Source organism: Neoarius graeffei, chromosome 19, assembly GCF_027579695.1.
Source record: "Neoarius graeffei isolate fNeoGra1 chromosome 19, fNeoGra1.pri, whole genome shotgun sequence".
Lineage (NCBI taxonomy): Eukaryota > Metazoa > Chordata > Actinopteri > Siluriformes > Ariidae > Neoarius > Neoarius graeffei.
In genome coordinates this window covers 8486887-8499364 of record NC_083587.1, presented here as the reverse complement: position 1 = coordinate 8499364, position 12478 = coordinate 8486887, and the positions used below count along the sequence as shown (strand labels likewise).

Sequence of the window (12478 nt, the reverse complement as noted above, 5' to 3'; positions counted from 1 at the left end):
AAGGTTACATATTTTAAAACAGTCATAAAACACTGGTCTACAGCCAAAATGCTTCTGAAATAAATATAGTCAAACTTTACTAACTCTGGATCGCTGAGAACGAAAATGAAACTTAAAATTGTTCATTGGCTCGTTTTCAAGATTGGCTCTATGAATAAATCTATGAGTGGGTTTGGACAGTACTTACTTTTTTGGCAAAACAATGAATGATGCAATCTGAAGCCGGTATTGCATCATACATGACATTATGTTATTCTTAGAAGTCACTGATGATGCAATCATAAGTCAACTGACATCACTCCGCTGAACAAACTGGTCTTATATCAGCTCAAAAAAAAATTCATACAGTGCTATGCACTCGAGATCAAGTCTTTGCTCGACAAGAGATGCTCCGTTTCATGAATACAAGCTGACAATAAATAAATAAATAAATAAAAACCCCACTGCGTACACACAGAATAAGGACAAAACCTATTCATTACTAATACATAATTGGTTTTTGCAATTTGGTTCATAATACATTTTATTTATATAAACTTTTTGCTGATTTTCTAGTGTTACATAAAGAGAACAGGTGAAATATCATGTAAACCGACCATAAACACATGAAGATACCCAGTTTTACAATTTATATTTAAAACATTACGATCTACACAATGTACATAAGTATAACATTTAAAATCTTAAATATCTTGGAAGCCACAGCCAATCAGCTGATTAGCTGTCACTTCTAATTCAACACACCAAATTTCATAATAGCCAATTTCGTCTCTGAAGCAGACAACTTCTGAAAAATTGTTGACCAGTGTAACATGAAAAATAAAGTTCAAAGTACAGGTCATTTTCAGTCAAAACTTAAATAACCATATTTAATTTGACAACTTTAAATCATGCAATGTCTCTGAGTTAGTGCACTTGAAGGTCTTCAATGTAACTAAACAAGCAAACATCTTTCCACACTGTGAGCAGTGATACGGCTTCTCTCCTGTGTGAATGCGCTGGTGTGTCTGGAGATTACTCTGCTGAGTAAAACTCTTTCCACACTGTGAGCAGTGATACGGCTGGGTCATTCCATGCCAAATCAACAAATATCTGACAAATTTATGCTCGACCATCTCAAATTTCAATGAAATTTGGAGGGCTCAGAGATACTATTAAAAAAAGTTAATCCCCAAAATTTGAGCTTCCTATCTCCAACAGTTTCAGAGATACAGGCATTTGAATTTTTCGATTTTTTTTGCATTTTGCTCAAAACATACATATTTCAAAGTGTAATATAATCTTTATTATGCAAGATAGAAACCTAAAATTTTGCACAGAGAGACTCAATGTCTTGTACTACAAGCTTCAACTTAGAATTTCAATGGTCATTGTATATTAGATGGTGATTTTAACAAGGAATTTAAAAAGACAAATTTGCATTTTTTGCATTTTTAATTCATTCTGGAAGCTTGCCTGTGGCAGTAATGCTTAAACTAAGAATGTTATTCAAATCTACACAGAAATATCTACCAATTTCAGTTTTACCAAGTCTCCACTATTCCTAGTTTGTCTGTAATAGGGTTTTGAAATTCGCCGATTTCTAAAACATGCCATTTTCAGTAGCATGGATTCCAATGTGGGATAGCAGTTAGGAACTTGTAAATCTTTTTCAGTAATCTCCTAGACCAATATTTTATATTTCCAAGTTTTTGTTCTGTGTCTCAAATATTTCTGAGCTACAGGTGTTTAAAAAATCCATTTTTTCCAAATTCAAATTTTTGATATTTCCATTTTATTGATGATTAAGGACTGATAAATACAACTAAATGATTTGTATAGATAAGGAAACATTTTACTTGTGTTCATGTCACAGAAATATGGCTTTAAAAATATCATTTTGAAATAAGCTAAATAATATATGAACATTTCACATTTTTCAGTAAATATATATATAAAAACTAAAGAAGTCAGTCATTTTTCAGATAAATCACTTAACTTACAATTTCTGTTGTATGTTACTTTGTGGCAGTCAGAATCTTTCTTTAGTCCAACTCCTATAGAACAGGGAGGAAGTTCAGCCATTTCTAGATGTCTAAGAACAAACTCATTTATACTGATCTCAAATTGAAAGCAACTACAATTAAATTCCCTAGTCAACTATTCAAAATATCCAATCCTTGCAAAGAAACACATTCAGTTAATAACACTGGTAAATTTTCTCAGTGCTCTGTATTACAATGTATTTAATATAATCCAAGCAATATAAATGTTATCTGAACAAGTATGCAGTTTACAGACTCTAAAACTATAAGATATGAGCCACCTGTTCTGGTATCAAAGGTCACCTATTGTGCTGTGTTGATACTGATAAGGCTGGCTGTTGACTGGTACACAATAGCTGGTCATTGATTGCTAATGTTGCACAGTCTTAGATTAAAATCAATTTACAAATAATTAATACTGAGCATTAATTGAAATTGTATTTAAAATTGAGGGAGAAACATGTCTCCTAACCTACTTGAGCCTTATTGAAGCATTTATTAACCCTCAAATATCAGTTATATGAAAATATATCAAAAATTCGAATTTGGTGAAAATGGATTTTTTAAACCCCTGTAGTTTAAAAATACTTGAGACACAGAACAAAAATTAGGAAATATAAAATATGGGTCTTGGGGATTACTGAAAAAAATTTACAAGTTCCTAACTGCTATCCCACATTGGATTTCTTGCTACTGAAAATGGCATGTTTTAGAAATCGTTGAATTTCAAAACCTTATTACAGACAAACTAGGAATAGTGGAGACTTGGTAAAACTGAAATTGGTAGATATTTCTGTGTAGATTTGAATAACATTCTTAGTTTAAGCATTACTGCCACAGGCAAGCTTCCAGAATGAATTAAAAATGCAAAAAATGCAAATTTGTCTTTTTAATTTCCTTGTTAAAATCACCATCTAATATACAATGACCATTGAAATTCTAAGTTGAAGCTTGTAGTACAAGACATTGAGTCTCTCTGTGCAAAATTTTAGGTTTCTATCTTGCATAATAAAGATTATACTGCACTTTGAAATATGTATGTTTTGAGCAAAATGCAAAAAAAATTGAAAAATTCAAATGCCTGTATCTCTGAAACTATTGGTGATAGGAAGCTCAAGTTTTGGGGATTAACTTCTTTTAATAGTATCTCTGAGCCCTCCAAATTTCATTGAAATCTGAGATGGTTGAGCATAACCTCTTGTTGATTTGGCATGGAATGACCCGGCTTCTCTCCTGTGTGAATGCACTGGTGTATTTGGAGATCACTCTGACGAGTAAAACTCTTTCCACACTATGAGCAGTGATACGGCTTCTCTCCTGTGTGAATGCGCTGGTGTGTTTGGAGAGCAGTCTGATAAGTAAAACTCTTCCCACACTATGAGCAGTGATGCGGCTTCTCTCTTGTGTGAATGCACTGGTGTATTTGGAGATCACTCTGATGAGTAAAACTCTTCCCACACTATGAGCAGTGATGCAGCTTCTCTCCTGCGTGAATGCGCTGGTGTCTTTGGAGAGCAGTCTGATAAGTAAAACTCTTCCCACACTGTGAGCAGTGATATGGCTTTTCCCCTGTGTGAATGCGCTGGTGTGTTTGGAGATTACTCTGATGAGTAAAACTCTTCCCACACTGTGAGCAGTGATACGGCTTCTCTCCTGTGTGAATGCGCTGGTGTATTCGGAGATCACTCTGATAAGTAAAACTCTTCCCACACTGTGAGCAGTGATACGGCTTCTCTCCTGTGTGAATGTGCTGGTGTTTTTGGAGAGCACTCTGATTAGTAAAACTCTTCCCACACTGTGAGCAGTGATACGGCTTCTCTCCTGTGTGAATGCGCTGGTGTATTTGGAACTGACTCTGCTGAGTAAAACTCTTCCCACACTGTGAGCAGTGATACGGCTTCTCTCCTGTGTGAATGCGCTGGTGTATTCGGAGATCACTCTGCTGAGTAAAACTCTTCCCACACTGTGAGCAGTGATACGGCTTCTCTCCTGTGTGAATGTGCTGGTGTTTTTGGAGAGCACTCTGATTAGTAAAACTCTTCCCACACTGTGAGCAGTGATACGGCTTCTCTCCTGTGTGAATGCGCTGGTGTATTTGGAACTGACTCTGCTGAGTAAAACTCTTCCCACACTGTGAGCAGTGATACGGCTTCTCTCCTGTGTGAATGCGCTGGTGTATTCGGAGATCACTCTGCTGAGTAAAACTCTTCCCACACTGTGAGCAGTGATACGGCTTCTCTCCTGTGTGAATGCGCTGGTGTTTTTGGAGATGACTCTGATGAGTAAAACTCTTCCCACACTGTGAGCAGTGATACGGCTTCTCTCCTGTGTGAATGCGCTGGTGTGTTTGGAGATTACTATGATGAGTAAAACTCTTCCCACACTGTGAGCAGTGATACGGCTTTTCCCCTGTGTGAATGCGCTGGTGTGTTTGGAGGTTACTCTGCTGAGTAAAACTCTTCCCACACTGTGAGCAGTGATATGGCTTTTCCCCTGTGTGAATGTGCTGGTGTGTTTGGAGATTCCTCTGCTGAGTAAAACTCTTCCCACACTGTGAGCAGTGATACGGCTTTTCCCCTGTGTGAATGCGCTGGTGTGTTTGGAGATTCCTCTGCTGAGTAAAACTCTTCCCACACTGTGAGCAGTGATACGGCTTCTCTCCTGTGTGACTGCACTGGTGTGTCTTGAGTGCATTCTGAGAACTAAAACTCTTTCCACAATCTGAGCAGTGGTGAATTTCCTTCTGTATATCATTATGGGAAGTATCAGAATGGATAATATCAGTTGATGTTGGTTGACGACTGGAGCATTTGGAGGGGATCTGAAGCTTATATTTAATCTCTCCTGATTCTCGCAGTCTCACGTACTCTTCATAGTAGCATCTCTTGATATGCTTGTCGAGGTAAATTGGAGATGCATCGGAACGAGAGCATGTGGAGCATGAAAAGACTTGCAGCAGAGCGTTCTTTACTTCTGGAGAAATGAAAGGACAACAATAACAAATTGAACATGAAATGCAACAAGATTGTAAAATATAACAACACTAACCCAATGTAAGGAGTGTTTTTACTGAAACTTAATCAAGATTCTACATGAATTAAGACGGAGACAAAAACAAAAGGTTGCGTACTAAGATATAGCAGCCTCTAGCTTGGAATACTGGGAGATTCAATAAGGTCCTGGAACAGCAGCTATGCACAGCATTGGCCATAGCCCCATGGGTCTGAGCGACCAAAGGGGAGTTGTTGGTTCCTGTTCGACATCATGTCAAGTCTAGGTAATGGCAATGCCTTATTTACATCTCATCCAGGATTGAGAAGGAAATTCAGCCCTCACACTCAAGGTTCTGAAAGATCCAAAAATGGGCCTTATCAAACTGGATATGGATAGATTTATTTGCAAATAGTTTCTAGTAGCATTTACACAAGCAAATATGTATTTTCTATCTGGATTTTTTTATATGGATTAGGTTGTCAAGTTTAAAAACACTTATTAATTTCAATTACACACTAATTTCATGAAATTAAGTTTTGTGGGATTTTGTGAAGCCCCATGATTCATATTAATGTAAATGATGAAAGCAAGCCAACATCCATAAATTAAGACATATAACAATAGTCATTTAATTTAAATGTAGGCGTATAAAAAAAAAAAGGGACACACTGCATCGGTTCAGATGGCATTCAAGTAGGTCTGCAGCAGTAGGAATTTCCTTACTGCAGTATTTGAAGAATGCCACTGTGTGATTTGTAGTAGTAAAGCAACCAAACCTCCATGTGTTTAATTGTTCGTTAATTCATCAGACACTATTTGTTCCTTAACATGTTGAAGTTCTTCAGCTGCAAGAGTTTAAAGTGCATATCCTGGACCAATTTATTTATTTTATATATGAAAAGTATGTCCCTTTACACATTCATCCAGAAGGGTAATTTTGCACAAGACCATCTGTCGACAGCAGAAAAAAATCAAATAACAAAATGCGTCTGGAAAAATCCCAAGGGAGTCTGGAGCCAGATTCGTGACGTCACCTGCGGAAGCGTCAGTAGGCTGCGAGCGCTTGCACGGTTTAAGTGCACAGCCTGTGTAGACCAAGCGCTCCCATTTCTCTCTCATTGTCCAGTCTTTTGGGAAACGATAAGTACTAATCCCATCATGATTGGTGTTGCTACACCCTCCTACGATACATCTATTAACCATTTTAATAATTACGTGATAACGTTGAAGAAATTTGCAGAAAACCACCAGGTCGTTTTCTCATAAACCAGCGCTGATGTAGGATTCAGAGGGAGGCGTTCCGCACGCGACATCACGAAAATCAGTGTTTGCCGGGAAATTCAAATGTCAAGTTTTTCCAGAGGCAGACCGACTTGCCTCAAATGGCTTGATTTCAACTGAATTTTTCTGGTATTGCGCAAGGTAAAAAAATTTAAGAGAATGCAGAATGTTATAGATATTTGACCAAAGTTTAATATAAAATAGGAGAATTACATTGATCTTGCTCCTGAATTTACCCGTGATATGCACTTTAAGGAGCTAAAATTTAACATAATTAAAAAGATAAGTTCTCCATGGTATGACTCTTGTGGAATTATTGAATTCCATAAAAATACTAAAACTGTTATTGCTTGATAATATAACCATCACATATGCTCCTGAAATAAAGCAAATGTGTTGCAATTGATTTTTATAATGGTTGATGGGTTTGATTGACATCTGCATTATCCAATTAACAACTTCGCTTGGTTCAGACACACTGCATGTGCGTGTTCAACTAACTTCTTTCCAGCCAGCTGGTTATATTGCACTGAAGGTATTATAATGCCGCCCCCAGTGTTTCTGTAATATGGGGAGGTCTAACATTATCCTATATTATGTGTTTGCTGTGACAGGGCATTGCCCCCCCCGATTTCTCCCCAATTTTCTCCCTAATTTAGCCATGGCCAATTCCCACCCATCAGACTCCTCTCCAGTATCACATAACAGCTACCAACCAGGGAGGGCTATCATGTGCTTCCTCCAAGACAAGAAACACCAGTTGACCATGTTTTACTCATACAATGTCAGGGGGCTGCAAAGCACACTCGGACGAAAGCCCAATCCACTTACTTCCTATTAAATGTGCTCTCTCACACCCATGACTGGCCAGTGTAACTGACAGGGCAGAGAAGAGAGAGCATGCCATCTCTCCCTCCCAGAGAGCCCAGACAATTTTGCTCTCTTGAGCTCCCAACCACAGATGATTGTGGCGTCATCAGGATTTGAAAGTGGCAATATCTGGATGATGGGGAGGATGACACTTTTCTGCTGTGCCACTCGGGATCCACAGGACATGCATTTCACACTACTTCTAGTTAAGCTGGGCATGATGAATAAAACTACAACAATATCTTGTGGTTTACTATATACACTGGTGCTTGAAAGTTTGTGAACCTTTTAAAATTTTCTATATTTCTGCATAAATATGACCTAAAACATCATCAGATTTTCACACAAGTCCTAAAAGTAGATAAAGAGAACCCAGTTAAACAAATGAGACAACAATATTATACTTGGTCATTTATTTATTGAGGAAAGTGATCCAATATTACACATCTGTGAGTGGCAAAAGTATGTGAACCTCTAGGATTAGCAGTTAATTTGAAGGTAAAATTAGAGTCAGGTGTTTTCAATGGGATGACAATCAGGTGTGAGTGGGCACCCTGTTTTATTTAAAAAACAGGGATATATTAAAGTCTGACCTTCACAACACGTTTGTGGAAGTGTATCATGGCATGAACAAAGGAGATTTCTGAGGACCTCAGAAAAAGCGTTGTTGATGCTCATCAGGCTGGAAAAGGTTACAAAACCGTCTCTAAAGAGTTTGGACTCCACCAATCCACAGTCAGACAGATTGTGTACAAGTAGAGGAAATTCAAGACCGTTGTTACCCTCCCCAGGAGTGGTCAACCAACAGAGATCACTCCAAGAGCAAGGCGTGTAACAGTCGACGAAGTCACAAAGGACCCCAGAGTAACTTCTAAGCAACTGAAGGCCTCTCTCACATGGGCTAATGTTACTGTTCATGAGTCCACCATCAGCAGAACACAGAACAACAAATGGTGTGTATGGTAGGGCTGCAAGGAGAAGCCACTGCTCTCCAAAAAGAACATTGCTGCTCATCTGCAGTTTGCTAAAGATCACATGGACAAGCCAGAAGGCTACTGGAAAAATGTTCTGTGGACGGATGAGACCAAAAATAGAATTTTTTGGTTTAAATGAGAAGCATTATGTTTGGAGAAAGGAAAACACTGCATTCCAGCATAATAACCTTATCCCATCTGTGAAACATGGTGGTGATACTATCATGGTTTGGGCCCGTTTTGACGCATCTGGGTCAGGACGGCTTGCCAAAATTGATGGAACAATGAATTCTAAATTATACCAGTGAATTCTAAAGGAAAATGTCAGGACCTCTGTCCATGAACTGAATCTCAAGAGAAGGTGGGTCATGCAGCAAGACAACGACCCTAAGCACACAAGTTGTTCTACCAAAGAATGGTTAAAGAAGAATAAAGTTAATGTTTTGGAATGGCCAAGTCAAAATCCTGACCTTAATCAAATCAAAATGTTGTGGAAGGACCGGAAGCAAGCAGTTCATGTGAGGAAACCCACCAACATCCCAGAGTTGAAGCTGTTCTGTATGGAGGAATGGGCTAAAATTCCTCCAAGCCAGTGTGCAGGACTGATCAACAGTTACCGGAAATGTTTAGTTGCAGTTATTGCTGCACAAGGGGGTCACACCAGATACTGAAAGCAAAAGGTTCACATATGGCCCTTTTCCACTACCCTTTTTCAGCTCACTTCAGCTCGCTTCAGCTCACTTCAGCCCGACACGGCTCGCGTTTCGACTACCAAAGAACAGCACGACTCAGCTCGCTTCAGCCCTGCTTAGCCCCCAAAACTCGCACGGTTTTGGAGTGGGGCTGAAGCGAGCCAAACCGAGCCGAGTGAGGCTGGGGGCGTGAGCAGACACTCCCCTGTGCATGCCCTCACATGCCCACACACGCCCCGCGAGCACGCTGGGATCTGTAAACACCGCAAACCCGGAAGAAGGAGAATTACGAATTACGAGAATTTCTGAAGCCTTATGCGCCTCGCCTCATCTATACGCTCTTGCCAGTATCTGTTGGCGTGGTCGGTGACAACAAGCCACAGCACCAAGACCAGCAACACTAACGACTCCATGTCCTCCATGTTTATTGTTTACTCTCCGGGTCGTGAGACTACCGCTTAAAAGCTCACTGATGTCACTGTTTGCGCTGCTTAACGACATCACGTGACGTCCACCCACTTTCGCTAACTCCACCCAATGTGTCCACCCACTTCCAGCCAGCACGGTTCAGCGCGGTTGTAGTCGAAATGCAACTCCAACAGCCCCGCTCAGCTCGACTCAGCCCGACTCAGCACGGCACGGCTCAGCTCGACTCAGCCGCGTTTGTAGTGGAAAAGCGGCAATATTTTTGCCACTTACAGATATGTAATATTGGATCATTTTCCTCAATAAATAAATGACCAAGTATAATATTTTTGTCTCATTTGTTTAACTGGGTTCTCTTTATCTACTTTTAGAACTTGGGTGAAAATCTGATGTTGTTTTAGGTCATATTTATGCAGAAATATAGAAAATTCTAAAGGGTTCACAAACTTTCCAGCAACACTGTATTCAGTTTTGCAATAGCAAGATATGCAGTGGGCGGACTTCACGTGTCTCAAAGGAAGCTGATAGACTTCACCCTCTCTGGTTGGTCATGGTCATATGATCGAGAAGACCTATCTGGTTGGTGGAACAGGCCAAAATGAGTTCTCTGGGGAATGCTCTAGTTATTGCAGACTGCATTGTACAACAGCTTTCATCCCAGAAACACTGGTAGGCTCAGAAACGTCACGAAATGATGCAGAAAATAACCTCTATAACCTCTTAAACAAAAGTAACACCTTGCTGTCTGGTTGTTCCTGTAGGTGCAGGACTGAGTTCTTTGGTGTACTCCTCTTCATACCACACCAAGAGCTCCTGTCCTGGGTTAATGGATTGACAGCAACGATACAGAATTCTCCCTTGATACTCAAATGCCACAAGATTCTGTTCTTCTTCATTACGGGCACAATTCACATACCTAAAAGAGTGAGGCAACGTTTCAGAAAAAGGTAAAAAATCAGATCAGAGTTACAGACTTGGAGAAAGCATGGTGGAGATATCAATGACATGAAGATAAAGTTCTTCCAACAAATGAAGAGCTGTAAAATCAAATCACAAAAACGACCCAACAGCTAGTGTACTGCTCACCTCATCCAATTCACATGCGTCTCTCTTTTGGCATTGATGTATTCTTCACACTGCATGCTCCTGCATACCTGTAGAAAAATACCACATTTATTTATTTATTTATTTTTTTAAAGTATTTAGTCAGCCACCAATTGTGCAAGTTCTCCCACTTAAAAAGATGAGAGTGGCCTGTAATTTTCATCATAGGTCCACTTCAGCTATGAGACAGAATGGGGGGGAAAGAATCCAGGAAATCACACTGTAGGATTTTTAATGAATTAATTGGTAAATTCCTCGGTAAAATAAGTATTTGGTCACCTACAAACAAGCAAGACTTCTGGCTCTCACAGACCTGTAACAACTTCTTTAAGAGGCTCCTTTGTCCTCCACTCGTTACCTGTATTAATGGCACCTGTTTGAACTCGTTATCAGTATAAAAGACACCTGTCCACAACCTCAAACAGTCACACTCCAAACTCCACTATGGCCAAGACCAAAGAGCTGTCAAAGGACACCAGAAACAAAATTGTAGACCTGCACCAGGCTGGGAAGACTGAATCTGCAATAGGTAAGCAGCTTGGTGTGAAGAAATCAACTGTGGGAGCAATTATTAGAAAATGGAAGACATACAAGACCACTGATAATCTCCCTCGATCTGGGGCTCCACGCAAGATCTCACCCCGTGGGGTCAAAATGATCACAAGAACGGTGAGCAAAAATCCCAGAACCACACAGGGGTTCCTAGTGAATGACCTGCAGAGAGCTGGGACCAAAGTAACAAAGGCTACCATCAGTAACACACTACGCCGCCAGGGACTCAAATCCTGCAGTGCCAGACGTGTCCCCCTGCTTAAGCCAGTACATGTCCAGGCCCGTCTGAAGTTTGCTAGAGAGCATTTGGATGATCCAGAAGAGGATTGGGAAAATGTCATATGGTCAGATGAAACCAAAATAGAACTTTTTGGTAAAAACTCAACTTGTCGTGTTTGGAGGAGAAAGAATGCTGAGTTGCATCCAAAGAACACCATACCTACTGTGAAGCATGGGGGTGGAAACATCATGCTTTGGGGCTGTTTTTCTGCAAAGGGACCAGGACGACTGATCCGTGTAAAGGAAAGAATGGATGGGGCCATGTATCGTGAGATTTTGAGTGAAAACCTCCTTCCATCAGCAAGGGCATTGAAGATGAAACGTGGCTGGGTCTTTCAGCATGACAATGATCCCAAACACACCGCCCGGGCAACGAAGGAGTGGCTTCGTAAGAACAGGGATGAGAATGAAAAATATTTTAAAAGTCTGAAAAAACCGGGGCGGGGCGGGGCGAGGCAGGGCCCGGGGGGGGGGGGGCCCATGGAGCTAATGATTTTTGGCTTTTTTTTTTTTTTTTAACCCCAAAACTATTAATTTTATCAGCAAAAATTTGCAATTTATTTGGAAATAAATTCCCCTTCTTGGTGGACTCCCAGGTGAAAATGATTAATATGGTACAAGAGACTTGTTTTTAATCAATTCACATTTGATGATTTCAAAAAAATCAATGCACCTTTTAATATAAACGAGCTCTACAGTATTATATTTCTGCATTTTAGCTATTCATGTCTTTGAATACTCTAATCCTTTAAAATGAAGTGCAAACCAGAAAAAAGTTCTATCATATAATTCTCTTAAGCTTTCTTCTGATATTATCAGGAGGTCTTGCATATTAAGCAGGCAACATTCAACATCACTTATCACTTCCCTTTCAACTGTTGTGTGGACTAACTAGGTTTTATCTGGACAGGATGTTGTGTAATGTAATACATATACCATGTGGTCAATCTGAAGATCGAGATGGTGATTTTGAATTAAAGAACAGGCATGTACAATGGGAATTACATATTGGAAATTTTTTTTAAATCAAAAACTACAAGTTCATCTCGGCCTAAAAAATTTGGGCAGATGCTCCCGCGCGGCACACACCAGCATTCCCCCCCCCCCCCCCCCCCCCATGAAATGAGCAATAAGTAGGAGAGTTATACATGCTATCATACTTAAAATTTCATCAGAAATATATGGCCCTTTTCCATTACCCTTTTTCAGCTCACTTCAGCTCACTTCAGCCCGACACGGCTCGCGTTTCGACTACCAAAAAACAGCACGACTCAGCTCGTTT

At 40.0% G+C, this 12478-nt stretch overlaps 2 protein-coding genes across 2 annotated transcripts in view; both read right to left on the bottom strand.

Moving 5' to 3' along the window:
• Positions 1–505: 505 nt before the first annotated feature.
• On the bottom strand, positions 506–1132 carry LOC132867781 (gastrula zinc finger protein XlCGF42.1-like). The gene has a single exon (XM_060900785.1). It carries the CDS (start codon positions 1113–1115, stop codon positions 870–872), a length of 246 nt encoding a protein of 81 aa, XP_060756768.1. The 5' UTR covers positions 1116–1132; the 3' UTR covers positions 506–869.
• A 2055-nt stretch (positions 1133–3187) lies between these two features.
• The window catches only part of LOC132867691 (zinc finger protein 345-like), a 52549-nt gene continuing 43258 nt past the window's right edge, over positions 3188–12478 (bottom strand). Inside the window, exons 4-6 of the mRNA XM_060900702.1 lie at positions 10348–10415; positions 9999–10177; positions 3188–4997 (exon numbers count right to left, since the gene is read on the bottom strand). Coding sequence (XP_060756685.1) covers positions 3484–4997; positions 9999–10177; positions 10348–10415 — 1761 coding nt within the window. The 3' untranslated portion in view covers positions 3188–3483. The remainder of the gene's footprint in view (positions 4998–9998; positions 10178–10347; positions 10416–12478) is intronic.